General features: G+C 62.9%; 4 protein-coding genes across 9 annotated transcripts in view; 3 read left to right on the top strand and 1 right to left on the bottom strand.

Moving 5' to 3' along the window:
* The window catches only part of UBE2J2 (ubiquitin conjugating enzyme E2 J2), a 76,832-nt gene that overhangs the window by 7,595 nt on the left and 42,320 nt on the right, over window positions 1-26,917 (top strand). The window contains exon 1 of one of the 2 annotated variants that reach the window (XM_050786401.1): window positions 23,761-23,764. The exons of the other annotated variant lie outside the window; for it this stretch is intronic. The gene's annotated coding sequence lies outside the window, so the exon portion shown is untranslated. Of the gene's footprint in view, window positions 1-23,760; window positions 23,765-26,917 lie in introns of those variants that run through there. 2 annotated transcript variants of the gene reach the window in all.
* ACAP3 (ArfGAP with coiled-coil, ankyrin repeat and PH domains 3) overlaps window positions 1-26,917 on the top strand; it is a 118,944-nt gene that overhangs the window by 87,689 nt on the left and 4,338 nt on the right. Inside the window, exons 2-15 of the mRNA XM_050786768.1 lie at window positions 16,622-16,757; window positions 20,352-20,409; window positions 21,089-21,208; window positions 21,396-21,449; window positions 22,310-22,368; window positions 23,550-23,733; window positions 24,040-24,084; window positions 24,174-24,269; window positions 24,337-24,411; window positions 24,912-24,923; window positions 25,902-26,014; window positions 26,103-26,154; window positions 26,411-26,511; window positions 26,591-26,702. Coding sequence (XP_050642725.1) covers window positions 16,622-16,757; window positions 20,352-20,409; window positions 21,089-21,208; window positions 21,396-21,449; window positions 22,310-22,368; window positions 23,550-23,733; window positions 24,040-24,084; window positions 24,174-24,269; window positions 24,337-24,411; window positions 24,912-24,923; window positions 25,902-26,014; window positions 26,103-26,154; window positions 26,411-26,511; window positions 26,591-26,702 — 1,217 coding nt within the window. The remainder of the gene's footprint in view (window positions 1-16,621; window positions 16,758-20,351; window positions 20,410-21,088; window positions 21,209-21,395; window positions 21,450-22,309; window positions 22,369-23,549; window positions 23,734-24,039; window positions 24,085-24,173; window positions 24,270-24,336; window positions 24,412-24,911; window positions 24,924-25,901; window positions 26,015-26,102; window positions 26,155-26,410; window positions 26,512-26,590; window positions 26,703-26,917) is intronic.
* INTS11 (integrator complex subunit 11) lies at window positions 21-13,123 on the top strand. Of its 3 annotated transcripts, XM_050786123.1 has the most exons (17): window positions 21-142; window positions 3,426-3,523; window positions 3,988-4,061; window positions 4,964-5,192; window positions 9,070-9,168; window positions 9,250-9,284; window positions 9,683-9,821; window positions 10,214-10,278; window positions 10,668-10,857; window positions 10,994-11,077; window positions 11,441-11,530; window positions 11,616-11,778; window positions 11,863-11,970; window positions 12,057-12,118; window positions 12,322-12,464; window positions 12,556-12,685; window positions 12,779-13,123. In XM_050786123.1, the coding sequence occupies exons 1-17, from the start codon at window positions 115-117 to the stop codon at window positions 12,842-12,844; spliced, it is 1,803 nt and encodes a 600-aa protein (XP_050642080.1). In that variant the 5' UTR covers window positions 21-114; the 3' UTR covers window positions 12,845-13,123. The 3 variants fall into 3 exon arrangements, with proteins under 3 accessions (XP_050642080.1, XP_050642072.1, XP_050642088.1); XM_050786115.1 differs by having other exon boundaries at window positions 11,616-11,970; XM_050786131.1 differs by lacking the exons at window positions 21-142; window positions 3,426-3,523; window positions 3,988-4,061; window positions 4,964-5,192 and adding an exon at window positions 370-1,269.
* On the bottom strand, window positions 12,105-15,971 carry PUSL1 (pseudouridine synthase like 1). 3 transcript variants are annotated; one of them, XM_050786228.1, is made up of 8 exons: window positions 15,811-15,942; window positions 15,560-15,617; window positions 15,256-15,443; window positions 14,927-15,076; window positions 14,681-14,851; window positions 13,884-13,938; window positions 13,132-13,385; window positions 12,105-12,225 (listed from the first exon to the last, which is right to left on the bottom strand). In XM_050786228.1, the coding sequence occupies exons 1-8, from the start codon at window positions 15,885-15,887 to the stop codon at window positions 12,105-12,107; spliced, it is 1,074 nt and encodes a 357-aa protein (XP_050642185.1). In that variant the 5' UTR covers window positions 15,888-15,942. The 3 variants fall into 3 exon arrangements, with proteins under 3 accessions (XP_050642185.1, XP_050642180.1, XP_050642190.1); XM_050786233.1 differs by lacking the exon at window positions 12,105-12,225 and adding an exon at window positions 13,639-13,801 and having other exon boundaries at window positions 13,022-13,385; window positions 15,811-15,971; XM_050786223.1 differs by lacking the exon at window positions 12,105-12,225 and having other exon boundaries at window positions 13,005-13,385.

Raw genomic sequence — 26,917 nt, 5'->3', positions numbered from 1 at the left:
GCGCGCAGACCCGCGTTTCCGGCTAACGCACCGGAAGTTGACACCCTGGTGGTTGCGCCTGCGCAGTGCATCACCGCGCGCGGGACTCGCGGCTCTGGGAACGCGGCGGAGACGATGCCTGAGATCAGAGTCACGCCCTTGGGTGAGTGGGAGCCGCCGGCAGGGCTGTGGGGCGGGCTCCGTATGCGGCTCCGGGCGGGCTGGGCGCCCCGCTCCCTCCGGGTTGTCATGGAGCCGGGTGCGCGTCGCGGGCGTCCTCGGTCTCCTCCTCCCCGCGTGGGCCCTGGTGGGAACCGAGAGGCGGCCGAGTCCCTGCACCCTCGGCCTCCGGCAGTGACGCGAGAACGCGAGCCCCGAGGTTCAGGCGGCCGTGAGGGGACGTCGCAGAGGGGGCCGCGGGGCCTCCGCGCTCGCTGTGCGCTTTCGTTGGTGCGTTGACCTCCCTGTGCGGCGCGCTGCCGCCTCCAGCCCCTCAGTCCCGCAGCCCCCCAGCCCCCCAGTCCCCCAGTCCTCCAGCTTCTCAGCCTAGCAGACCCCCAGCCTCTCAGCCGCCCAGCCCCCCAGTCTCGCTGTCCCGCTTCTGCCTCCTCACCTCTTGCTTTCTGTCCACCACCCCTTGTGCTCACGCCCAAATTACAATCAACTCTCAGTTCAGCTCTTGTTCTACCTGATTTCTGCAACACTGAAAAAACCAGCAAAAAACACAAATGTATACTCTTAAGAGTCCTAACAGGCTGGGCACTGTGGTTCACGCCTGCAATCCCAGTACTTTGGAAGGCAGAGGTGGGAGGATCGCTTGAGCCCAGGAGTTTAAGACCAGCCTCACCAACATGGCAAGACCCCATCACTCAAAAAAAAAAAAAAAAATGCAAAATTAGCCGGGCATGGTGGTGTGTGCTTGTGGTTCCAGCTACTCAGGAGGCTGAGTTGTGGGGATTGCTTGAGCCCGGGAGGTCGAGGCTGCAGTGAGCCATGATTGTGCCACTGCACTCCAGCCTGGGCGACAGCAAGACCATTTGTCAAAAAAGTCAAAGTCCTAACAGTATAGAACAATGCGAAGGAGGAAAGAATTAGTCAAAACCCAGGGTCTCAGAAACACCTGGGGGGACATGGTGCTGGTGGCCAACCATCCTGATGTCCTGGGCGTTTTCCACACGTGCCTGCCCTGTGCTGTCCTGGAACCTGGTCCTTCCACTGGGCAGGGGGTCGAGGGCATCTTCCAGCACAGACACTGGGACGAGATTACATGTCCTTCCTCATGGCATGAGCGCTTCCTTGGAGGGGTGCCTGCTGCCCCGGCGGGGATACTGTGCTGTGAACACCCCTGGCCTGTGCACAGCCCACGGCGTTAGCGTGGGCCCTGCTGCCCTCCCCTGCTCTCTGGGGCCTCTGCTGGGTCCTCCCAGACTGCCCCTTTCCCATTTGGCCTCTTGGCTGCCTGTTCTACCCACTCTCTGGACAGTCTGATCTTTCATGTGGCTTCAGTGGCTCCCAGTCTGTACCTGGGTGTATTCTTTTTTTTTTTTTTTTTTTGAGACGGAGTCTCGCTCTGTCGCCCAGGCTGGAGTGCAGTGGCCGGATCTTGGCTCACTGCAAGCTCTGCCTCCCGGGTTCCCGCCATTCTCCTGCCTCAGCCTCCCGAGTAGCTGGGACTACAGGCGCCCGCCACCTCGCCCAGCTAGTTTTTTGTATTTTTTAGTGGAGACGGGGTTTCATTGTGTTAGCCAGGATGGTCTCGATCTCCTGACCTCGTGATCCGCCCGTCTCAGCCTCCCAAAGTGCTGGGATTACAGGCTTGAGCCTGGGTGTATTCTTAAGGTCACCTCAGCCAGGGTATCGGCAGAGCAGAACTGTTTCCCCACCTCCCTGTGCCAGGGGCTGCCTTGGGCTCCATGCTCACTGGGCCAGTGCTGTGTCCTTGGGGTCACTCCCACGCCCTTGCCTGTGCGTGACTGTCCCCCGACCCTGCCTGTCCCTCCCAACCCTGTTCCTCCCCCTTCCCCCATCCTGCTCAAAAGTTGGCTTCTCAGGGAGCACTTTCCTGTCATGGTTCTGGAAGTTTCAAGGCTTCCTCATCCTCTTACCTTGCTCTTCTGTCACAGTAGCCTCCATCTGGTGTACTCGAGGTGTCTTGTTCACTTGTCTGCTGTCTGTCTCCTTGCAGACAGGGATGCCTCCTCCTCTGTCTTCTCAGCCCTGTCCCCTCCTGTAGCTCCAGGCTCTATTCCCTGGGATCACTGTGGGTCCTGTCGGGAGGCGGGACTGCCAGTACCTCAGGATTGGGCTTTGGAATTCAGAAGACCAAGCCAGGCCCCACGCTTCAGGGCCACAAGTGCCTCTGTGGCCTTAGGTCCTTGGCTGTGAAGAGGGGCGGCCCTCCCTTCCCACAGATGCCAGAGGGCCTCTGTGAGCCTGGCATGGCTTGGGGTAGGAGGTGCAGAGGGAGGAGACAGCTGAGACCCTGCTCTCAGAGAGCTCACACCCAGTGGGGGCAGGAACAGGCCTAGAAGAGAACCTGAGACCCCCATTCGTGGCAGGCAGGCCCTCGGCTGTGGCCCCGCTATCCTGATGTGTGGTGCTGGCTTTGGACGTTTCAGGTGGCTGGTCGGGGAAGGTGGGTGGGGATTCAAGGGGAAAACCAGGCCATTCACAGCCATCAGACTCCCGCCCAGGCACAGGCTGTGCAGGGGCCATGGCCCTTTCCTTGTGGGCCTCCAGGTCACATGAGGGGGCTGAGTGTGCCTTGGCTGGCCAAGGCCTCTGGCTGGAGCAGCTGGGCAGGGCTGCTTGGCTGTCAGGAGTGTGGGAGGGCCGCAGATTAGGGTCTGTGTTGGGGGCTGCGTGGTGGGCAGTGGTGTGGGGCTTGTGTTGCCCACGCCGGCCACTGCTGGACCACTGGCACTGTGTTCGTGTGGCATGGCCGAGGCTGCGTGACATCCCTCCACAGCCGCACCACCAGGGGACACCCAGTGCCAGCACTTAGGCACTCAGGCCCTTGCCTGCCTGGGGAAAGATCCTGCAGGAGGTGGCCTCATTGGTCTGCAGCTCTGCTGAGGGTCCAGCCACAGCCCAGGCGTGACTCTGACTGAGGTGTTGGCCCCGCAGACCAGCCCTTGTGTCTGAGGGGCTGAGGACCACAACACAGTGCCCACTACTCAGCCAGCAGGCCACGGCCGCCTGGAGAGGCCAGGGAGGAGCGTGTGGGCTGCCGGCCTCCACCCTGGATGTGGTGGTGTGGGGCGTGGTCCTGTGTCCCCCTTCCTGGGACTAGGGGTGGCCCTGTTTCTTGGCCCACGTGTCTGTCCACACAGCAGCCTCGGTCTCGTTTCCTCAGTGCATTGGGTCCTGCAGAGCTTGGGGAGGCAGCACAGGGAGCTGGGGGCGGGGGGCGCAGCACTGACTCTCACCTGCCCTCCCTCGAGTAGGGGCCGGCCAGGATGTGGGCCGAAGCTGCATCCTGGTCTCCATTGCGGGCAAGAACGTCATGCTGGACTGCGGAATGCACATGGGCTTCAATGACGACGTGAGTCTCTCGGGCAGGAGGCCCGGAGGCCAAGAGGGCTGGCCGTGTGCAGGCAGACCCTGGGCGTGAGAGCCGGACAGTGGGGCAGTGGGCAGCAGTGGTCGTGCTTGGACGACTGCACCCTGTGGGTAGCAGGGATGGGTGGGCCTGGCCGAGGCGAGCCCCTGCATGGGGAGGTCCCCCTGTACTGGTGCTGGGCTCCAGCCCCAGAGTCCTATAGGCTGGGCCCAGCGAGACCCTGGGCTCAGCTTCCTGCTCACATCTGTCAGTGAGGTTGGAGGTAATCTCGGCCCCTCTGCATGCTGTGAGCAGCCAGGGGTTCTGGTGTGACCTGAGGGGTGGCAGTGCCCAGCCTGAGTCTGCACGTAGAACCCCCCTTCCTGGGGGCCCCTCCCTGGGACATGGGTGGTCCCAGGTGCTGCCTGGAGACCACGGCGCAACCTGAAGCCTCACGTCCTTCCCAGCGACGCTTCCCTGACTTCTCCTACATCACCCAGAACGGCCGCCTGACAGACTTCCTGGACTGCGTGATCATCAGGTGGGCACCCGTTGGGGGCCTTGAGGGTCCCATGTCTGTGCCTGTGGGGCTTGGGCCCCCTTACTCGGCCTCGGCAACGTTTGGCAAGGGGCCTGCGTCATCCTTGATCCTCAGGGGGCGTCGGGGCCCCGGGATCTGCTCCTTGCCTGCCTTACTGGTCACACACACGGCCTGGTCTCCACCTGTTCTTCTGGCCCTGCCCTCTGAACCCGGCTTTCCAGGCTTCACCCTCTCCGATGCCTTCTCTGTCTCAGGAGCTTTAAACCCCACTGTCTTGTTGGAGATTCCAGAGTCCTGAGTCTGCCCTGACCCCAACCTTTAGAGTCCAGCAGCTCATGACCCGCTGGTCTGGGTGGCATCGCCTGGATGGCCACAGCATTCCTACTGGTTCCCCCTGCCCCGCCCCGCCCTGTCCTCCCCAGCAGCCAGAGGGCCTGTGAAGCCTGGAGAAGCCCGCTCTGGAGGCAGCGTCCTCAGCTGCCCCTGAGACCCTCGTGGTTGTGGCTTCTTGTCAGACACAGCGGGGTCCCCAGTGCCTTCTTGGGGCTTGCCAGGCACTGCCCTCGCCCTCGGGTCTGTGCTGCCTTCAGCTGCCGCTCCTCTCAGCCTGTCCTGATGCCTGAAATCCCAGCGGCTCCCCGTGCCCCTTAGCGGCTTCGCATTGCCTCGCGAGCATGTCGCTGTCACCGACGTGTTCAGTTTCCTGTTCGCTCGCTGCCTCGCTAGACTTTGAGACTGAAAGTTCCAGGGAGGCGGCTTTGTGTTTGCTCGTTACTGACTCTTCAGTACTCGGGATGGGGCCTGGTGCACAGCAGGCGAATGAAGGGGGCAACCCACAAGCCCAGAGTGGGGGTGAAGGCTGGGGCAGGGTGGGCCCAGGCTGACCTGTGCTGCATCCCCAGCCACTTCCACCTGGACCATTGCGGGGCACTCCCCTACTTCAGCGAGATGGTGGGCTACGACGGGCCCATCTACATGACCCACCCCACCCAGGCCATCTGCCCCATCTTGCTGGAGGACTACCGCAAGATCGCCGTGGACAAGAAGGGCGAGGCCAACTTCTTCACCTCCCAGATGATCAAAGACTGCATGAAGAAGGTGGTGGCTGTCCACCTCCACCAGACGGTCCAGGTCAGGTTCCCAGGGCCACAGACGGCACAGGCACTGCCCACCCCCACACCAACCATGCCCTCCGCCCGCTCTCCACAGTCTCTGGAAGGCTGGGGCCTCAGGGTGAGCCCACCCCACCTCACTCTTGCATCCAGCACTGTGGGAACACCTGGAGGCGGCAGCGCGAGCACAAGGGTCCCAAACGAGATAGGGCGCCAACCCGGGAGAGCACGCACAGGGTGGGGGTGTGCCCCGGCCTCCAAACCCACCTGGCTCTGTCTGAGCGGCACTGAAATGGCCAGAGTGGGACAAGCTGGTGCCCTCAGAGCGCTCGGAGCCTCCGGAGACTTGCTGGAGCTCCCAGGGTGTCGCCGGGCAGGGAGGCAGGGGCCAGAGGGGAGATGGGCCAGTTCTGGAGGGTGCCTGGTTCTGGGTGTGGGTCAGGGAGGAAGTGAAGGTTAAGTTGGTGACAGATTGGCAAAATTTGTGACAAAGATTGTGGGTTTGTCTGTGTCTCATTAGAGTCTCTGGGTATTGCTTTTATATTTTTTGAAACTATATTAGGTACTTATGTATTTTTGAACATTTTATTTTTCTGATTGAACTTCTTATCAAAATGAAGTATATTTATCTTTTTCGTTGTGAAATTTTAATTTTTTTTTTTTTTTTGACAGGGTCTCACTTTGTTGCCCAGGCTGGAGTGTGATCTTGGCTCACTGCAGCCTCGGCCTCCCAGGCTCAGGTGATCCTCCCACCTCAGCCTCCCAAGTAGCTGGGACTACAAGCATGTGCCCCTATGCCCAGCTAATTTATTTTGGTATTTTTTGTAGAGAGGGGGTATGTGTTGCTCAGGCTCTCCAACTCCTGGGCTCCAGGGATCCTCCCACCTCAGCCTCTCAAAGTGCTGGGATTACAGGCATGAGTCACCACACCTGCCAACTCCTCCGTATATTTTAGACCCAGACAGACATGATTTCTAATGCCTGGTAACATCAACATTTACTTAGTTTTATTTATATATTTATTCTTTTTGTTGTGCTTCCTGCATTTTTTCTGCTTTTTACTTGGGGTAATTTGCCTTCTGCCTAAAGAATGGAGTGTGGGTCTGCTAGTGCTGAATTCTGTCAATTTTTTTTTTTTTTTTTTTTTTGAGACGGAGTCTCGCTCTGTTGCCCAGGCTGGAGTGCAGTGGCCGGATCTCAGCTCACTGCAAACTCCGCCTCCCGGGTTCACGCCATTCTCCTGCCTCAACCTCCCGAGTAGCTGGGACTACAGGCGCCCACCACCTCGCCCAGCTAGTTTTTTTGTATTTTTTAGTAGAGACGGGGTTTCACCATGTTCGCCAGGATGGTCTCGATCTCCTGACCTTGTGATCCACCCGTCTCGGCCTCCCAATTCTGTCAATTTTTATTTGGCTGCAAACGGATTTACTTTACCCTCATTCTTGAAGGACTTTTTTCCTCTTAGGTGTGTAGGATTTTAGGTTGACAGTATTTTGTCTCTGCACTTTGCAAACATCGTTCTGTCCCCCGTCTCTGGCACGGGCACCTGTAGGGTCTTGGCCTTGGTTTTTGGTGCTTGTGCTCCGATGGGCCGACATGTATTCTCAACCTGTTCAGAGTTTGAGGCCTCTTGGATCTGTGGCTTGAGGCCTTCATCACGTTTCTTCCAGTGTTGCTTCTGCCTCGTCCTTGTTCCTCCAGGGGCCCTGAGAGCCTGACGGTCAACCTCTTGAAACTTCGTCATCCCTTTGTGTTTCCTGTTTCCTGATAGATTCTCTCTGGTGTCTTTCAGTTTACGGATTCTCTTTTCTGGTTATATGTCATGTGGTGGTAAATTCATCCATTGAATTCTATTTTTTTTTTTTTGAGATGGAGTTTCGCTCTTGTTGCCCAGGCTGCAGTGCAATGTCATGATCTCAGCTCACCACAACCTCTGCCTCCCGGGTTCAAGCGATTCTTCTGCTTCAGCCTCCCGAGTAGCTGGGATTACAGGCATGCACCACCAAGCCTGGCTAATTTTGTATTTTTTTTTTTAGTAGAGATGGGGTTTCTCCATCTCTACTAAAAAAAAGGTCAAACTCTTGACCTCAGGTGATCCACCCTCCTCAGCCTCCCAAAGTGCTGGGATTACAGGCATGAGCCACCACATCTGGCCCATCCATTGAATTCTTAATTTGGGTTTTAATAGTTCCTGGTTTTAGAATTTCCACTTTCTGCCAGGCGCGGTGGCTCACACCTGTAATTCTAGCACTTTGGGAGGCTGAGGAGGGTGGATCACGAGGTCAGGAGATCAAGACTATCCTTGCTAACATGGTGAAACCCCGTCTCTACTAAAAATACAAAAAATTAGCCGGGTGTGGTGGCGGCACCTGTAGTCCCAGCTACTCGGGAGGCTGAGGCAGGAGAATTGCGTGAACCCGGGAGGCGGAGCTTGCAGTGAGCCGAGATTGCGCCGCTCACTCCAGCCTGGGAGACAGAGCGAGACTCCGTCTCAAAAAAAAAAAAAAAAAAAGAATTTCCACTTTTCAAAAATAGTTTCTATGCCAAGGGTGGTGGCTCACACCTGTAATCCCAGCACTTTGGGAGGCTGAGGCGGGAGGATCCTTTGAGCCCAGGAGTTCCAGACCAGCCTGAGCAACACAGTGAGACTGTTTCTCCAAAAGTACTGTTTTTATTTTTTATTTTATTTTTGAGACAGTCTCACTCTGCCACCCAGACTGGAGTGCAGTGGCGCAATCTTGGCTCACTGCAACCTCTGCTTCCTGGGTTCAAGTGATTCTCCTGCCTCAGCCTCCCGAGTAACTGGGATTACAGGTGTGCACCACCACACTTGGTTAATGTTTTTGTATTTTTAGTAGAGACAGGGTTTCACCATGTTGGTCAGGCTCGTCTCAAACTCCTGATCTCGTGATCCACCCGCCTCAGCCTCCCAAAGTGCTGGGATTGCAGGTGTGAGCCACCATGCCCGGCAAGTTTTAAATGAGTGAAATAAATTTTTAAAGAAGTCTAGTTTTTTGCCAACTTTTTTTTTTTTTTTTTTGGACGGAGTCTCGCTCCTGTTGCCCGGCTGGAGTGCAGTGGCACAATCTCAGCTCACTGCAATCTCTGCCTCCTGGGTTCAAGTAATTCTCTTGTCTTAGCCTACTGTGTAGCTGGGATTACAGGTACCTGCCACCATGCCCAGCTAATTTTTGTATTTTTAGTAGAGACAGGGTTTCACTATGTTGGCCAAGATGGTCTTGAACTTCTGACTTCAGACGATCCACCCACCTTGGCCTCCCAAAGTGCTGGGATTAAAGGTGTGAGCCACCGTGCCTGGCCCAATATTTTTTTTTTTTTGAGATGGAGTCTCGCCCCGTCGCCCAGGCTGGAGTACAGTGGCGTGATCTCGGTACACTGCAACCTCGACTTCCCAGGTTCAAGCGATTCTCCTTCCTCAGCCTCCTGAGCAGCTGGGATTACAGGGATGCACCTCCACGCCTAGCTTATTTTTGTATTTTTAGTAGAGATGGGGTTTCACCATGTTGGCCAGGCTGGTCTCGAACTCCTGACCTCAAGGGATCCACCCGCCTTGGCCTCCCAAAGTGTTGGGATTACAGGCCTGAGCTACCTTGCCTGGCAGCCAGCATTCTGAATCTTGTCTTTTCTCTGTGATGTATTCAAAGTCCACACTGGAAACTCCAATTTCAGGTCCCTTCAGTCTTCCATCTGTTGTTTTTTGTTCTTTGTCCACATTGCCCATCCGTTGTGAACTGGATGCTGTGTATGAGCAACAGGGACTAAAAGGCTCAGTGCAGTGCCCTCGCTCCCCGCCCCTGCCTCCCTCGCTCCCCGCCCCTGCCTCTCTGCCCCTCTGCTGTGACGACACAGCCTGAGCACAGCCCTGTCCTCCACAGGTGGACGATGAACTGGAGATCAAGGCCTACTATGCAGGCCACGTGCTGGGGGCAGCCATGTTCCAGATTAAAGTGGGCTCAGAGTCTGTGGTCTACACGGTCAGTGGAAGGGCTTAAGGCTTGGGAGGGGCTGCCGGGGTGGGACGCACCCTCCTCATGGTGGCCTTGATCGTTCACCAGGGTGATTATAATATGACCCCAGACCGACACTTGGGGTAAGTAGTCCGAGATGTCTTTTGTCCCATGGGCCCCCCTGGCGCTCAGGACCCTGGCGGGTGTCGGCGTGCCAGCCCTCGAGCGGCCAGCCCAGCAGTGTCTCCCATGTCCCGTGTGGCCTGGAGAGCCCCTTCCTTCTGGGCCCAGATGCGCGAAGGCACAGGGTCCAGGCGGGGTCCTCTGTCCCTCCTGTCTCTTCCCAAGGTCTGGGCGGGGTCCTCTGTCCCTCTTCTCTCTTCCCAAGTGTGCTGCCCACAGCATTTTACCAGCTGGCTCTTTCCAGCCAGAGTGGCCCAGGAAGGCGGGTGGGCGTAGTACTGGGGCCCAGCTTGTCAGACCCAGCCCTGCAGCTGTGGGGACCGTGCACTGTGACTCACACCCCACCCCCGTGTACTAGAGCTGCCTGGATTGACAAGTGCCGCCCCAACCTGCTCATCACGGAGTCCACGTACGCCACGACCATCCGCGACTCCAAGCGCTGCCGGGAGCGAGACTTCCTGAAGAAAGTCCACGAGACCGTGGAGCGTGGTGGGAAGGTAGCCACAGCAGGGGTGGGGACGCGGGCCCTCGGCTATGCTGGGCGGGTCCTTTTGGCTGCCCTTGGCCTAGGTCAGGGTCTCAGGGTGGGGGGCACTGCATTTTCAAGCAGGGAGGGAGGAAGGTGTGCTCAGCATTGAGGACAAAAACTCAGAGACCCTTCCCAGGGAGCCCCTTTGCCTCTCCTACCTCAGATCCTGAGGAAGCCCTCGCCAGGCCCCACGCAGCTCCCTTCTGTCTCCGGAGAGTGGCTGGGACAGGAATGGGAGCAGATGAGAGAGGCTAAGGTCCCTATGAGGCAGCTCTTGGGCACCTGGCTGTGCCCTCACTGAACGCTGCCTGCTGTGCCAAGGGGCTGTATGGCCAGGCTCCTGCCGTGTGTGTCCCCCAGGTGCTGATCCCCGTGTTCGCGCTGGGCCGCGCCCAGGAGCTCTGCATCCTCCTGGAGACCTTCTGGTAGGTGCCGCCAGGACGGCTCTCTCAGGATCCCCTGGCCCAGCCTGCACAGTTCAGTCAGTGGGCAGCCCTGCCCAGGGTGCTGGTGGCATCTCAGCCCTGCTTGCTGCTGTCCTGGGGGGCTGCTTGTGCGCCGTGTGACCCCAGGAGGCCTGTGACGTCCGGTCAGCGTCACTGTCTGCGGTTCTTGTAGGGGTTCCTGGCCCTCCGCTGAGCCTGGCTGCTTTAGGGCTTAATGGGACATAGGCTGAGGGCACTGGCCTCCTGTGGTTGCGACTGGACTCAGCCCGGCCCATGCATGGGCTGTGCAGATACAGGTGTGGGGGTGACCCGGCCGAGTCCTGCCCTGCAGTGTCCTCCGCTGTGCTGACTGGGCCGGTGGTCCCCAGGGAGCGCATGAACCTGAAGGTGCCCATCTACTTCTCCACGGGGCTGACCGAGAAGGCCAACCACTACTACAAGCTGTTCATCCCCTGGACCAACCAGAAGATCCGCAAGACTTTCGTGCAGAGGAACATGTTCGAGTTCAAGCACATCAAGGCCTTTGACCGGGCTTTCGCTGACAACCCAGGGCCGATGGTGAGACCCGCGGCAGGGCTGGCCAGCACATCCACGTCTGTCGGCCTCCTGTCTCCTGCAGGTCTCTGGGCTGGGCCTGCGGTGGTGGTGGGGGCATCGCTGCCCTGAACCCCCCCCAACCCTGTGTGTCCTGCAGGTTGTATTTGCTACGCCAGGGATGTTGCACGCCGGGCAGTCCCTGCAGATCTTCCGGAAATGGGCCGGAAATGAAAAGAACATGGTGAGGGCGCGGTGCGGTGTGGGAACCTGGAAGCTGGAGGCTGGCGGGTTGTCCTTCCTCCCGTGCCGTCTCTGCGCTCCGCTCTTGCTGGCCTCGCGCTGGCCGAGGGACGGGGGTGACATCGCCTGGAGCTGCTCGGTCTCCCTGTGACGTAGCCCGTCCACCTCGGGCTGTACAGCCCCAGCCCAGCCCCGGACGGTCTTGTGGCAAAACCTGAGTCCTTTGGCGTCTGCAGCCAGGCTTGGTCGGGCACTGCTGGCAGGTGGAAACAGCTCCCAGGGGTTCAGGTGGGGACATCCCAGGGAAGGCCCTGAGGTGCCAAGGCTGGGGTCCCGTGGCTGTGAGCTCTGTGCCTGCCCCCAGGTCATCATGCCCGGCTACTGCGTGCAGGGCACCGTGGGCCACAAGATCCTCAGCGGGCAGCGGAAGCTGGAGATGGAGGGGCGGCAGGTGGTGAGTTCCGACCCCGTGCTGGGTTGGCAGGGCAGAGGGGCACCTCCTGGTGGTAACCGCTGTCCACACCCCGTGGCCTCCGCAGCTGGAGGTCAAGATGCAGGTGGAGTACATGTCATTCAGCGCACACGCGGACGCCAAGGGCATCATGCAGCTGGTGGGCCAGGCAGAGCCGGAGAGCGTGCTGCTGGTGCATGGCGAGGCCAAGAAGATGGAGTTCCTGAAGCAGAAGATCGAGCAGGAGCTCCGTAGGCAGCCGGGCGGGCGGCGTGGGGCCCACCTTGGGTCGATGCAGGCAACCTGGACTGAGGCTTTCTCTTCCCGGGGTCCAGGGGTCAGCTGCCACATGCCGGCCAATGGCGAGACGGTGACGCTGCCCACGAGCCCCAGCATCCCCGTAGGCATCTCATTGGGACTGCTGAAGCGGGAAATGGCGCAGGGTATGTGGGCCGGGCAGGGAAGGGCGCTCGGGGCAGGCAGCTGGGAGTGGCCCTTACGTTGACAACTGCTGCCGCCTCTTCCACAGGGCTGCTCCCCGAGGCCAAGAAGCCTCGGCTCCTGCACGGCACCCTGATCATGAAGGACAGCGTGAGTGCCGGGACAGCCTCTGGAGGGGGGAGACGAAGGACGGCGTGAGTGCCGGGACAGCCTCTGGAGGGGGGAGACGAAGGACGGCGTGAGTGCCGGGACAGCCTCTGGAGGGGGGAGACGAAGGACGGCGTGAGTGCCGGGACAGCCTCTGGAGGGGGGAGGGCTGCTGCTGTGCTCCCTGACCTGCCCCTGCCCCACAGAACTTCCGGCTGGTATCCTCAGAGCAAGCCCTCAAAGAGCTGGGTCTGGCCGAGCACCAGCTGCGCTTCACCTGCCGCGTGCACCTGCACGACACGCGCAAGGAGCAGGAGATGGCGTTGCGCGTCTACAGCCACCTCAAGAGGTGGGCGCCCGGCCCCGCCCCCCGACCCCCCAGGTCCCCCCAGCCCTCGGGCCCCGGGGGCCAGGCAGGGTCTCACCGAGCCTCCCCACAGCGTCCTGAAGGACCACTGTGTGCAGCACCTCCCGGACGGCTCTGTGACTGTGGAGTCCATCCTCATCCAGGCCGCCGCCCCTTCTGAGGACCCGGGCACCAAGGTGCTGCTGGTCTCCTGGACCTACCAGGTAAGGGTTGGCCCCCAGCCCACCGCGGTCAGCACAGGTGTCACCACCCCTCCCTGTCCTGCACGGCCCATGGTGCTCTTGCTTCTGCCCTAGGACGAGGAGCTGGGTAGCTTCCTCACATCTCTGCTGAAGAAGGGCCTCCCCCAGGCCCCCAGCTGAGGCCGGCATCTCACCCAGCCACCACCTCTGCCCTCTCCCAGCTGGACAGAGCCGGGCCTGCACTTCAGGACTGTGGGTGCCCTGAGTGAACAGACCCTCAGGTCCCATCCCTGGGGACAGAGACCGTGTGTCATGTGCCCACCCAGGCAGCTGTTTCCAGCTAAAGAAAAACTGGCCTCCGGGCTGTCTTGCCTTTATTCCTGCTCCTGGGCCCCCAAACGATGGTTAGGGCAGGGAGTCCCGGACAGCAGTTTCCAGTAAAAGCTGAACGAAAGGCTACTTGGTACCTTCTTCTCGGTGTACATGGCTGTGTCCTGCACTGCACCCCATCCCGCCTACGATACAGAGGGGCATCCAGGCTGGTGGGACCTGGGCAGGGAGGCTGCTGTGGAGGCTGGGCAGCAGTGCTGTGGGCCCCAAGCGGCTGACTGCCGTGCTTGACCAGCACAGGGTTGGGCCTGGTGTGGCCTGACTTTGCCGAGTGTCCGGGGTCATTTGTGGCTCCCGAACTGTGGCCCCTGCAGCGTGCAGGAGGCAGCACCTGTGGACAGACCAGACCCTGCGTCAGCCTGGGGCAAGGTCAGCCCACCCTCCCCACCACTGGGACCACTCCCATGGCCAGGGAGTGGGTCAGCCCAGGACGGGCTGGGCTGAAGGACTGTGACCCTGGGGGGGGGCTCCTTTACCCCCAGTTGTCTTGCTGCGGTCAGTGGTCCCTGGCCTCCCCACTCCACGCCATGGCCGCAGCAGTCACTGGGCCCATAGCAGGAGCTTCCCAGGCCCACTCCTCTTACCGAGGCTCCCATATAGCACTGACTTGAGGAATAAGCCGTGGGCCGGGGCCACACATGCCTGGTGCTTCCCCAGGGGGTCTTGGCTCTCCAGAATCGTCTTCACCTGGGCAGGTGCCAAAGCCCCCAGTCCCACGGCCACCAGCACAGCGGTCATCCTCCGTACCTGTGACCCAGGCCCGAGATTGCACAGAGGCCTGCCCACCCTCAGCCCCACCCCCCAGGGAGGGCCCCAGAACCGAGCCCACCTGTCTATACAGGAAGGACTGACTCTCAAACTCCAGGCTCCAGAACCGCAGCTTCCTGGAAACACACGTGCCTGTAGGTGTCTGTGGGGCAGTGCCTGCCATCCCCAGCCTACCACATGGCCTCGGACAGGAGACTGACAGGGCGGGCTGGTTCCCCCGGCTGACTCCCTGCCCCCAGGGAGGCCCATTGGAGAGGCTTAAAACCAGACAAGCAATGCTTGGGCAAGGAGGCAGCAGGACCCTGGAGGCTGGGCAGGTAGCCTGGCTGTGCTGGAGGGGCTTGCCCTGGGCCCTCCCCTAGGGTCCTGGTGCACAGTCTGGGAACATGGCTGGTGCGTGTGCCAGAGACCCCAGCCCTGTCTGTACTTGCTACTCTGACGCAGGAGTCTGGGGCCGGCAGAAGTTCTTCCTCCCTTGAGGGCTCACCCCAGCAGGGGAGGTTTTGTGGTCAGAATCTGCCACCTGGTGGGTGGCCCTCTGGACAGTGATGGGGCAGCAGCAACCACCCCTGCCAGGCTGGGCCAGAACCACTGGCACCAGCGAAACCTTCCCAGTGGCTGCCAGAATTCTGTTAGGCAGGGCAGGGTTTTCAGAGACAGGCAGCCTTCCCTGTCCTCTGCCCCCAGCCGGGGTGGGGGAGGGCACAGCTGCAGGCTGGGGGTGTCCGGGCCACTCCAGCTGTCCAGGTTCTGAGGACAGCTGTCCCGCTTCGCCTGCCTTAAAGCTGGGGGAGGTGCTGGAGCTAAAATCAGCGCGTGACCTGAGGGCAGGGCCACAACCCACAGGTCCTTCCTCACCTGCTCTCCTCGGGGGTGACCAAGGGGCTGGCCTGGCCTGGGGACACGGAGACACGGCGCAGCGTTCGCACAGGGCTTGGCACCGGGCTGCCGGCCGACTGGAACGCGCTGAAGTCATGTGTGCCGAGGAGGTGCTGGGCAGCTTCTTGCATGGCGGCCACATCCAGGCAGCTTCAGGGAACAGGGTAACGTCAGGAGGTGCGGCCTGCCTGCTCCCTCCCGGCTCACTGTCAGGGCCGCACTCACTCTGCCTGGAGAGTCCAGCATAGGTTGCGTTCAAACACCGGCAGCTCAGCAGGCCGGTGACAGCCAGTGACCAGGCGGTACAGGTAGGTCCGGGACGTGGCTGCGTGGCGAGCGTGGAAGTCGCTGGGCACTCGGAAGGCCCGCAGGACCCTGTGGCAGCAGGTCAGGCTCACCGGAGGAACGACCCTGCCGGTCTGCCCAGGTGTCACCTCCTGTCTCCTCCACCCCCGAGCTCTGACAGACGACGAAGTCTGTGCAGACCTCCAGCCTCCGCCCGCAACAGAATCGGGAAGGCCGAGCCCCAGGGGCTGCTCAGGTCGCCGGCTCACCTGATGGCCGGGTGCCGCAGGTGGGTGTTGAGGGCCTCGGCCAGGACCTCGGGCGGGAAGGGCGGCCGGCCTGAGCGGCGCTGGACGTCCAGATGCGCCGCGTTGCTCAGGGCGTGGACCCCTGCGTCCGTGCGGCTGGAGATGGTGAACCTGACCGGCACCACGGAATTCAGCCGCTCGGCGGCCTCCTGCAGGACCGAGCCGCGGGGCGAGCGGGCGGGTGGGCGAGGCCGGACCCTGGGGACGCGCGGGCGGGGGCTCCCCCTTATCCCTCACCGGGCGTCCCGGGACCGGCCGAGCTCACCTCCAGGTAGTTCTGGACCCCGATGGCGCGCTGAGTGCCCCTGACGGCCGCGACCCCGCTGCGGGCAGAGGCGGGCGGAGGTTACCGGGGGCGCCCTGCCCTGGGGTCTCGGCCGCCCTGTGAGGCCAGAGCCGCTTCCGCCCCCGAACGTTTGCAAACCGCGTCCGGAGACATCCGCTTGCCCGCCCGCGCCCTTCTTCCCGCCTCCGCCCGGGCCACGTGGCGCCCGTCGCTGCGCCCGGGAAACTTACTTAAAGTCGGTGCCCACGTACTGGAAGTACACAAGGTAGCGCGCGCGCACCGAGCCTGCGGCCTGCACCGAACCCATAGCCGAGTCCAGCCGGCGGCGGGGGAGGCGGCCTCCAGCTCCGGGGTTCTGCGCGCGCGCACGCAGCCTGGTCACGCCCCCGCCCCCCCCCCCCCCCGGACGCTCTTGCGCCTGCGCAGTCGCCCCGCTCCGCAACGCGCCACGGCGGCCTGGGGCGGGGAGCGGAGGCGGGGTCGGGCTTAGGGAGCGGTTGCAAAGTGCCGGCCCGTTGCCGAGCGCAGGGGCTCTACCTCTACCGCGGCGCCCCGGAAGGCGCGCCCGCAACTACGCGGTGACCCCGCGCTCCCGCGGGCGTGCATTCGTTCACTCGTTCATTCATTCGCCGCCTCCCACACTCCCCGAGGGTGCCGGTTCGCCGCGTTGCGGCCAAGTCCTCCCAGACGTGGTTTTCGCAAACGCCCTGAGTTGCGCAACGGCCGGGATGGCTGGAGCGGGCGGGGCCCGCGCCCTCCCCGCGCCCCACGTTTCCACCGACCGTCCCCGAAGTCTGCCGTGGCGGGCCCCGCCTCACTTCCGGACCGGGGTGGTCCCTGGACGCTGCGAGGGGCGTTTGGCGACGCTCCCCGGCGGTGACAGCGGGCGGCGCGCGCGGACGGTGGACTTTGGCGACTCTCCCCGGCGGTGACAGCGGGCGGCGCGCGCGGGCGGCGGACTTTGGCGACGCTCCCCGGCGGTGACAGGCGGGGCGGGGCGCGGCGCGGCGGCCTCATTCCGGGGCGGGCGGGCGCCGAGGCGGCGCGGGCGGGACGAGCGGTCCGGGCCGGCGCGGCTGCCGCTCGGCGCCGCGGTCCTCGTGCCAGTGAGCGCCGCGGCCGCCGCAGCCATGACCGTGGAGTTCGAGGAGTGCGTCAAGGACTCCCCGCGCTTCAGGTGCGCCGCCCGGGGCCGCCGGGGTGGGCGCGGGCCGGGGGCGTCGCTGCCGCCTTTGTGCCCGACGGCGAGGTGGGGAGGTCAGCGCCGGGCCCGGCCGGGCCGCGGCCGCCGGGGAGGAGCTGGAGGACCAACCTCGGACAAAGCGGCGACCCCGCCCCGCCATGCCCCGGGGGCTGGAACAAAGGACGCCCCTGCCCTGTGCGGCCGCCCCCCGGCGGAGGGCGTGCGCGTGGGCAGCCGTGGGCACCTCGGGACCGTCCGCCCCCGCTTTGTGTCTGCACCTCCACGGGGCTGAGCCCCTCCCGGGCCCTGCGGTCCAGCTTTGGCCAGGGTCGTCTGGGTCTGTGGGGGCGTCGGCCCCTGGTCTCTGCCTCGATCCTGTGTCCAGAGCAGTGCGTGGGGGACAGGCAACTGGAGCCGCGTTTAAGGCCTGGGGCAGGGTGCTTGGGAGCGTGAAGTGGTTTGAATGACCCGCTGGCTTAGAGGGTGGCGGCCGAAAAGAGCGGCGGGGAAGGTCAGGTAGGGGATAGGGGTTGTGTGCACCCCGAGTCTGCGTGTTTTCCGTCATTCCTGGCGTGCAGGCGTGCACACCTGCGTGAACCACATGTTCACAGACGTGTGCACAAGTGTGCATCGGCCTCGCATGGTGGATATTTGGCAAACGACAATGGAGGCAAAGAAACCAGAGTGCGCACCTGCGTGAGGCCCCCTCCTCTTCCAGTGCTTGTGCGGGGCGCACCCTTGTGAAATCTGCCCCTCTGTGCGCCTCCCTCGGGGCACCAGGCCTTGCACAGGACGTGTGGATGAGCTGTGCCACGGGGCTGTGCTTGCTTCTGCATGTAGCCTGCCGATGAGTGCGTGCAAGCATGTGCACACGCCACCTCTCTGTGCCGGTTCACGTACTGTGTTAGCCATGTCACCAACAGACAGATCAGCTTGTACACGCATGTTCCCCCATTGGGTACACATGTTGATGTGTGCCTGTGCAGTCCTTGGACACACATGTATGTGTGGTGCCACTGTGTGCAGGTATGTTCATGCATGAACGTGTTTGCACATGTGTGCTTGGTCGTGTGTGTGTATGTGTGCGCGCGCGCGCGCGCGTGTTGGGTCCCTTGGGATCTGCTGGCAAGTCAGCCTGTGTAGGGGGGCACGGGGAGCTTCAGCATCCTTAGAGCTCTCACCAGAAGGCCTCAGGAGACTTGGAGTGGGAGGCTCAGGGCCAGCCAGGAGAGTGGCCCCCCGGCCCTGGGCAGAGGAACTGGGGCCATCCTCTGCTCTCCCATCTTCCGTTGCTGACCTGGGAAAAGGGGTTGAATAACTCAGGCACTCTACAATCCTGCGTTGGGGACCCGGGCTGTGGGGAGGCGTGGGCATGGCCTCCCTGCTGGGGGCTGGGCCCTGGCTGAAGCCCCTACTTTCTCCCTGGCCCCTCCCTCAGAAACCTAATGGACCTCCTCCATGCAGACCACCCTGTGCTGCCCTCGCCCAGTCGTGGGGGGGTGCTGGAACCCACTCACCTCTGAGCCTTCCCTTGTAACCGGCTCTCACGGGAGCCGGTTACAGGAGCCAGTTATGGGGGCTGTGGGGCTGCAGTAGGTGCCGTAGGGCGGCCGCCCGGCCTTTTGCTGCAGGGGCTGCCCTGGGAAAGTGCCTCACCCCGGTGGGGCATGGACTGGAGTGGAGAGGTGAGAATGGCCTGGCCCAGTTGGTTTTAGGGTTATGCTGTGATTTAACTGGGGTTTGAGGGACTCCCAGAGGCTGTCCTGGGGGCGGGCCCTCAGGGTGTGACTTGAGTTTCCTGGCCTACCGCCAGGCTGAGGGCCAGGCAAGGTGGGCGAGAAGATGTGGTCTGTAATGTGGAACCTGGTCGCCCCAACCCTGGAAAGGGGGACCCTGCCTGCACCTTCCTGGTCTGGGAGGGCCTAGTGGCAGCCTGGGTGCGGTGGGCAGGGGGCCAGGGGAGCCTGTGGAGGGAACCGCCTGGCCTCTGTTCGGCGGGCGCTGAGTCACGGCTTTGGTTGGGGGGCAGCCACACCCTCCTCCCCATCCTCCGAGCTGCTGAGGAAAATCTGGGCTGAGCGCAGCAGAAGACGCCTAGGTCCACTGGGGCGGAGGAGGGTAGAGCTGAGGGGCTCCCAGCAGCAGAAACTGCAGCTCTCGGGGCCTCTGCCAGTGCCCACCCTGTCCCATGAGCACGTCCGTGAGCTGCGGGGTGCAGCCACCCCCCCTTGCTGGCTCTCCAGGGACACGGGTGCCCCAAGCCCAAGGGCGGCAGCTCTGGGTACAGCTGTCTCTGCATCCGGCCCTGCCCAGGGGTGGCTGCAACTTCTGGGGCGTGGTTCTCTCTGCTGCCTTCTCCTGGGCGGATGGTTCCTTCTGTGTTCTGGGATCCTCCAGCTGAGGTAGAGATCAGGGTCCAGGGACTGTGGGCTGGGTGCGTGGACACCACAGTGAGGTTCCCTCCATTGCCCCTGCTTCGGGATTCACAGTCCTCTTAGCCTCTTGGGAACAGGTGAGGGCTGCTCAGAGAGGACCTGGTGTCCTGCTGTGGTGACTGGGACCATTCAAGGTCCTTCCCCGGGGGGCGCCTGCGGCCCCAGCTCCTAATTGAGGACACGCCCCTGGAAACCACAGGCCCCTCCCCTGAGGCCCGGGACACGCGTCAGGCTAGCAAGGGATGAGGGACCGTAGGCCCCGATGGCCTCTGCTGCCGGACCCCTGCCCTAGACCTGTCCCTGGAGTCCTGGCCCCAGCCCAGGCCCTGTGGTGCCCAATCCCCGGGAGGCCAGATGGCCCGGCCGGCCAGTGAGCCGATTGTGTGGCGTGCGGGGCTGCCGGGATCCTGGCCCTGTTTCCCTTTTCCTGCTCCCGGAGGGGGTGGTCACGTGCCCGACCCATCTGCCTCCCGTCTTCCGGGGATTCTCCCGCCGAGGCTGCTCTGGTGATGTCATGCCTTAACTCTTCTCTCCCCAGGCAGCCCTACTCGCAGGCTGTCCTGGTGGGAGTGGGCTCTGAGGAGGACAGCCCACCCGTCTTCCCAGCGGACCCTGCCGCTTGCGGCTGTGAGGTTGGGGGAGCCAGGGGCGTCTCTCACCAGCTGGTCTGGGTCCTGGTGCTGCCCCCCCGCCGTCCCACAGTGCACGGGTGCCAGACCTGGGTGGGCTGCAGTAGTGCAGAGGGGTGAGGAGCAGGCGCCGCAGGGTTGAGGGGGCTCCAGAGGGGTCCAGGGCCGACTCTGAAATCCTAGAGGAGCGGCCGGTGAGGCTGGCTGAGCCCTTGGTGGGCACCGTCCCTGAGGGACTCCCGGCAGCCGCTGTCCTGGGAGAGGCTGGTCCAACCTTCCTTGAGGGCACAGCAGCGGGAGTCACGGCCGATTCTGCCTCTCCCTGCCTGGGAGGGGGGTGGCGAGGGGAAGTGCGCTGAACCTGGTCCCAGTCCTGCCCGTGTAGCAGGCAGGCGTCTGTCTCCCAGCCCGTTTTCTGAAAGGGCCTTCCCGGGGTGGAGCCCCTCAGGGAGGTGCAAGGGGAGGCGAAGCCCCGAGGGGGCCGAGGCTGCAGGTGACCCTAGCCAGCCCCGTTCTTGCTTTAGGGCAACCATTGACGAGGTGGAGACGGACGTGGTGGAGATTGAGGCCAAACTGGACAAGGTGAAGGGCGGGCCTGGAGCGCCTGGTGCCCGGCCAGGCTTGGGGATGGCTGCATGGCCGAACTCACCTTCTGGGCCTTACTAAGCCACTTACACCCCCCATATGCAGAGCTCCCATGTGGTGCTCCAGGTCCTGGTCCCTGTGTCTTAGCACGTGTGTTCCAGGGTGCACATGTCACACGCACACATGTGGCCGGCCCTGAGTCTCGTCCCATCTGGGAGGGGCCGGGCTGTGGTGAGTCCCCGACTCATGGTGGCCGCCTGTCCCCTCTGCTGGGCTGGTGACATGGGGACAGCTGCTGTGTAGGCCGAGCCTTGGTGTGGCTGGGGCTGGGGCGGAGAAAGGGGAGGGGGCAACAGGCCGTGGAGCTGGGAGCCGCAGCAGGGAGTCGAGTCCACAAGCCCCACATGGGCTGGTCCTGCTGGCCCTGGGTCCCCTGCCTGGCTCCTGGTCCCTCCCAGCCGAGCGAGGCCATGGCGGCCCCACCCTCCCCTCCCAGACCGGCCTCCAAGCCCCAGGCAGGCCCAGGCACAAGGAACCTGCACCGGGGCCCTGAGTCCTGGTTGCCAACACCCTCAGTGGAACCTACCCTGGAAGCTCTTCCTGCCTCAGAGGCTGTGCGTGGTAGCGAGTGCAGGCACCAGTGCCCGCCGTGCTCACCACGCCTGCCGGCCCGCAGCTGGTGAAGCTGTGCAGTGGCATGGTGGAAGCTGGTAAGGCCTACGTCAGCACCAGCAGGCTGTTCGTGAGCGGCGTCCGTGACCTGTCCCAGCAATGCCAGGGCGACACCGTCATCTCGGTGAGGGGAGAACTGATCTCTGACCTCAAGGTGGGGTAGGGGGAGAGGCCGAGGGAGGCAGACCCTCAAGGGCATCCAGGCCAGGAGCAGGCCGGTGTCTCTACCGCCCAGGGGGCTCAGAGGGCGTGACTGGGTGACCTGGGCCTGGATTTGCCGTCTCAGCACGGCTCCCCATCTGCCCCTCTAGGAATGTTTGCAGAGGTTCGCTGACAGCCTACAGGAGGTGGTGAACTACCACATGGTGAGCCTGGCCTCCCTGCCACCCGCGGGCCGCGCGCAGCCTGGAACCGAGCTCTGCTGGTCACCGGAAGACCAGCATGGGCCGGGGGGGCACGTTTCTGCTCCTCCCGTCTGGTGGGGGGGCATCCCACGTCTTCAAGTCAGTGTGGGTTGGGGGACAGCCCTGGGGGCTCTGCCGTGTCCCAGGGAAGGGCTACACCAGACCCTGGGGGAGGGGTGGTTTATCCAGGGCTCTCATTCCAGGCTGGCCTGGCTGCCATTTGGGTCTGGGTGGCCCCAGGGGCCCTGGCACTGACGTGGATGGACACACAGGACAGGCACCCATGAGATGTGGGGCCGCAGCCTGGGAACCTGAGCCACAGACTGAACAGGGGAGGTTCCGACGTAGACCAGGCAGGACGGCTCAGGCGTCCCTTTGCTCCTGGTTATGCCCGGTCCTTCTGCACCTGATTCAGAGCCCAGGCTCCGGCTCCCCAGGCCCAGCTCTAGGGTGCTCCCAGCTCTGACCGAGTGCTCCCTGCTGCAGGGATGGGCACCCCAGGGTGGCCACCCAGGGCCAGGGGGCATTGGGGCTCAGGCTGTGTCCTTGGTGCCCGCCTGATGAAGGGACCATCCGAGGCAGCCTTGGCCTCTGTCAAGGGCCGGGTGGGACAGAGGGGCAGGGGTCACAGCCGCCACCTGTGGGTGCCAACTCAGGCCTGGGGGCTGCTCCCCTGACCCCCTTGAGGCCAGCCCTGCAGGGTGGGACCCGCCCCTGTGTCTGGGCCTGGGGGCAGTGCCCTCTGCTGGTGAAGATGGGGCCTTCCGTCTGGGGCTTTTTTGGGACAGACCCCAAGGGTCTCTGCCCCCTTCTGCCCCCAGATCCTGTTTGACCAGGCCCAGAGGTCCGTGCGGCAGCAGCTCCACAACTTTGTCAAAGAGTGAGTGGCCCCCAGGCCCAGGTCCCCCAGGGCTGGGGGAAGAACACGGAGGCCACGCTCCCGCTCTTGGAGGGGAAGAGGGTCTGGGGCAGAGCAGGGGCACCTTGGCCCCAGGCCTCCAGGCCGTGAGCGACTCCACAAGGCAGAAGGCTCAGAGGCAGACAGCCGAGTGGAGCTCAGTGGGGTTCCACACCCTGCATGTGTTGGGGGCGTGTCCAGCCCCCCGCCAGTGGAGAGGTGCAGGCCACATTGGGCTTGCGTGTCTGGAGTCTGGGGCATGGTGGGGGTCTGGGCAGATCCTGATAGTGAGGTGGGGAGGCCTGGAGCAGATGGGAGGAGGCAGCAGGGGTGTGGGGGGCCTGGGATAGGCCAGTGAGGAAGGAGGCTGTGCCCAGGAGCAGAGAAAGGGCCTGGAGTGGAGGAGGGTGAGGTCCTGGAGTGGAGGAGAGTGGGGTCCTGGAGTGGAGGAGGGTGAGGACTGGGCACGGTGGCTCACACCTGTAATCTCAGTATTTGGGAGACTGAGTCCAGAGGATGCCAGGAGTTTGAGACCAGGCTGGGCAACATAATGAGGCCTCCATCTCTACAAAAAAAAAAAAAAAAAGAAAAAATATATATTAGGTGGGCATGGTGGCACGCGCCTGTGGTCCCAGCTACTCAGGAGGATGAGGTGGGAGGATCAGTTAAGTTCAGGAGGCGGAGGCAGCAGTGAGCCACGATTGTGCCACTGCACTCCAGCCTCCAGCCTGGGCAACAGAGAGAGGCCCTGTCTCAAACAAACAAACGAAACCAGGCCAGGCGCAGTGGCTCACGCCTGTAATCCCAGCACTTTGGGAGGCCGGGGCGGGCGGATCACCTGAGGTCGGGAGTTTGAAACCAGCCTGACCAACCTGGAGAAACCCCTTCTCTACTAAAAATACAAAATTAATCAGGCATGGTGGCACACGCCTATAATCCCAGACGCTAGGGAAACTGAGGCAGGAGAATTGCTTGAACCCGGGAGACAGAGGTTGCAGTGAGCCAAGATAGCACCATTGCACTCCAGCCTGGGTGACAAGAGCGAAACTCCATCTCCAAAAACAAAAAACACAAACAATGATGTGGGAGACTCCAGGATCCAGCAGGTGCCCTCCCTGACCTCTGGGTGCCCTCCCTGACCCTACCTGGCACTTGGCCTCCAGGGATGTGCGGAAGTTCAAGGAGACAAAGAAGCAGTTTGACAAGGTGCGGGAGGACCTGGAGCTGTCCCTGGTGAGGAACGCCCAGGCCCCAAGGCACCGGCCCCACGAGGTGGAGGAAGCCACCGGGGCCCTCACCCTCACCAGGAAGTGCTTCCGCCACCTGGCACTGGACTACGTGCTCCAGGTCAGCCCCGGAAATGGGGTGGGGGACGGGGACCAGCTGTAGCGAATGGAGGTCTCAAAGGCCTTGTACAGAACTGGAGAGATTTTGAGCAGAAGTGTCAATTCCTGCTTCACCCATGGGTGGGACCTCCAGACATGGGGAAGGACTCCAGGACCATGGGAGGATGAGGCTGGCCCAGTGCTGGGAGCTGAAGACGACCTGGGGGTCTCAGGGAACCACAAGCAGCTCAGGTGGACTCTATGGCAGGTGCAGGGCTTGGGGCTGCCTCAGCCTCCAGGGCTCACCTGTGGGCTCCCCCTCTGGCAGATCAATGTCCTGCAGGCCAAGAAGAAGTTTGAGATCCTGGACTCTGTGAGTGCGTGGGGGCTGCCCATGAGCACAGGCTGCATGGCGGGGGCTGGACCGGGTGTGCTTGGGCCTCACCTGTGCTGCCCCCGCAGATGCTGTCCTTCATGCATGCCCAGTCCAGCTTCTTCCAGCAGGGCTACAGCCTCCTGCACCAGCTCGACCCCTACATGAAAAAGCTGGCGGCCGAGGTGAGCCTTTGGGAGGGGTGGGGCCAAGGCAGGCCTCCGTGGCCTTCCCTAATGCCAACCCCAACAGCTGGACCAGCTGGTGATCGACTCTGCGGTGGAAAAGCGTGAGATGGAGCGAAAGCATGCAGCCATCCAGCAGCGGGTGAGGCCACGCAGCCGGCTCCCTCCTCACCCCACGCCCGGCACACCCTCCCCGCCCCTTCCTCCCTGCCTGTCCCCCACCTGCCCTGCCCAGGCGCCCTGCGTCCTCACCCCACGCCCGGCACACCCTCCCCGCCCCTTCCTCCCTGCCTGTCCCCCACCTGCCCTGCCCACACCTTCTCTAGGGGTCCGAGGCTGCTGCCCTTTGATGCGTGCAGTGGAGGGGCACGTGTGGGTGGGGCCGCTGCTGGGATCTCCTTCCTCTGCGGCCGTGGTCACCTCTGCGGCCTCAGTCACTGGCTCCCTGCGGGGCCTCTGCTTGCCTGTGGGACAGCAGCCCCGGCCACCACCCAGAGCAGATGTTGGCTGCAGGCAGGAGTGGCTATTTTGGGATAGGGGAGACCCCAGGAGTTGGGGATGGGTCCGCCAGTCACCAGGAGTTGGGGGCAGCTGTCACTCACTGGCTCTCTCCCCCGCATCCCTCCTGCTCCGGCCCTTCAGACGCTGCTGCAGGTGAGTGAGCACTGCCCCGGGGGGGCTGTGGGTCGGGGGAGACCAGATGGGGTGGTGCCTTTCCCTCCCCTACCCCGAGGGCACTTCAGCACCAAGGACACCTCCCACCGGTCTCAGGGCTCCTGCTGCTGCTGCAGCTGTGAGAAAGGCTGGCTCCGGCCAGACCCCCACATCCCCCGTGGGAGTGGCGGCAGCTGTCCCTTCCCGCCCCACGTGGCCTAGGGAGCAGGTGGCCGCGCCTCCCCTCTGCTGCCCTGGCCTGCCAGACGGCGGGACACACAGGGCCTTCAGTGGCTCCCAGGCCTCCTGAATGGGGCTCTGTCCGCTCAGCTGGCCACATGAATGGAGCACTCAGGATGCAGAGGGTGGGGGGGCAGCTTCCTTCCTGATCGCAGCCTGCTTGTCCCTGCAGGGCTGGGGTGGGGCTGGCACTCTCGGGCCCCCAGCTGTGAACGTGAAGGGTCTGCCCCACGAGTTTCAGGGCTGGGGGCCTTGCTCCAGTCAAGAAGTGGCTATGGGCCGGGCGCGGTGGCTCACGCCTGTAATCCCAGCACTTTGGGAGGCTGAGCGGGCGGATCACAGGTCAGGAGATCGAGAACATCCTGGCTAACACGGTGAAACCCCGTCTCTACTAAAAAATACAAAAAAATTAGCCGGGCGTGGTGGTGGCGCCTGTGGTCCCAGCTTCTAGGGAGGCTGAGGCAGGAGAATGGCGTGAACCCGGGAGGTGGCGGAGCTTGCAGTGAGCAGAGATTGCGCCACTGCACTCTAGCCTGGGCGACAGAGCGAGACTCTGTCTCAGAAAAAAAAAAAAAGAAGTGGCTGTGGTGAACAGAGGGTCTCCCGTATGAGCGTGTGGCCCGTGGGCCATGTGGCAGCCTCAAACAAGGACCTCACCCAGCCAGTGCTCTGGGAAAGCACAGAGGGTAGCAGGGCTCCCTGGGGCGGGCACTCAGGGGGCGGGTTCCATCCCTCCAGGACTTCTCCTACGATGAGTCGAAAGTGGAGTTTGATGTGGATGCACCCAGTGGGGTGGTGATGGAGGGTTACCTCTTCAAGAGGGCCAGCAACGCTTTCAAGACGTGGAACCGGTGAGGGCCCTTCCTCAGGCGGGGGCAGGGGTCACAGCGGCCCTGGGATGGGCACCGTCTGACTCCCCACATCCCCCCACCCGCCTAGGCGCTGGTTCTCCATTCAGAACAGCCAGCTAGTCTACCAGAAGAAGCTCAAGGTGTGCCCTGGGCCTGGGACTGGGGCCCTGATGGCTGGATGCCCCACCTGGGCCACAGGGCAGACTGGTCAGTTGGGGTTGGCATGGGGCTGGGGCACTAGTGGACACCGGAGCCTGAACGGTCAGGGAGCAGAGAGCTGGACACGGGGCTTGGGACTCGGGCAGTCAGCCTCTGGGTCTCTAAGGTGAAGCAGGAAGTGGGTGGTCGGGGCTGGGTGGCGGCTGAGGGCAGGGGCCACAGCAGTGCCGCCCACAGGACGCCCTCACCGTGGTGGTGGATGACCTCCGCCTGTGCTCTGTGAAGCCATGTGAGGACATCGAGCGGAGGTTCTGCTTCGAGGTGGTGTCACCCACCAAGTGAGGAGGTCCAGCCCAGGGTGAGGCGGGGGTGTAGCTGCCCACCGGAGCTGACGCCCGCCCCCTCCGCCACCCACAGGAGCTGCATGCTGCAGGCCGACTCCGAGAAGCTGCGGCAGGCCTGGGTCCAGGCTGTGCAGGCCAGCATCGCCTCCGCCTACCGCGAGAGCCCTGACAGCTGCTATAGCGAGGTGTGGCCCTTGGTGCCCCTGCCCCACGCCTGTGCACACACCTGTTTGTGGCTCCTGCAAGCTGGGTGTTTGCTGTGGGTGCACTGGCACACTGGCCTGTGCGGTGTGGGTGTGCATGTGTGTGCAGGTGGCATCTGCCCACATGAGGGTGTGCACGCATACATGCTTGTGCAGGCGTGTGCTCGAGGGGCCCTGGCCTGCACCTGCACTTCCGG

The sequence above is a fragment of the Macaca thibetana genome, chromosome 1 (genome assembly GCF_024542745.1).
Source record: "Macaca thibetana thibetana isolate TM-01 chromosome 1, ASM2454274v1, whole genome shotgun sequence".
Lineage (NCBI taxonomy): Eukaryota > Metazoa > Chordata > Mammalia > Primates > Cercopithecidae > Macaca > Macaca thibetana.
Note: the sequence above shows the minus strand (reverse complement) of the source record. Positions and strands in the feature narration are given on the sequence as shown.

Coding starts and splice junctions, on each gene's coding strand:
- INTS11 (XM_050786115.1), top strand. CDS start 115: ATGCCTGAGATCAGAGTCACGCCCTTGG. Junction 10,279..10,667: donor ATCCTCCTGGAGACCTTCTG/GTAGGTGCCGCC, acceptor GGTGGTCCCCAG/GGAGCGCATGAACCTGAAGG. Junction 11,531..11,615: donor AGATGGAGGGGCGGCAGGTG/GTGAGTTCCGAC, acceptor TGGCCTCCGCAG/CTGGAGGTCAAGATGCAGGT.
- PUSL1 (XM_050786223.1), bottom strand. CDS start 15,887: ATGGGTTCGGTGCAGGCCGCAGGCTCGGTGCGCGCGCGCTACCTTGTG. Junction 15,618..15,810: donor TACGTGGGCACCGACTTTAA/GTAAGTTTCCCG, acceptor CTCTGCCCGCAG/CGGGGTCGCGGCCGTCAGGG. Junction 15,077..15,255: donor CTGCGGCACCCGGCCATCAG/GTGAGCCGGCGA, acceptor CTGCTGCCACAG/GGTCCTGCGGGCCTTCCGAG.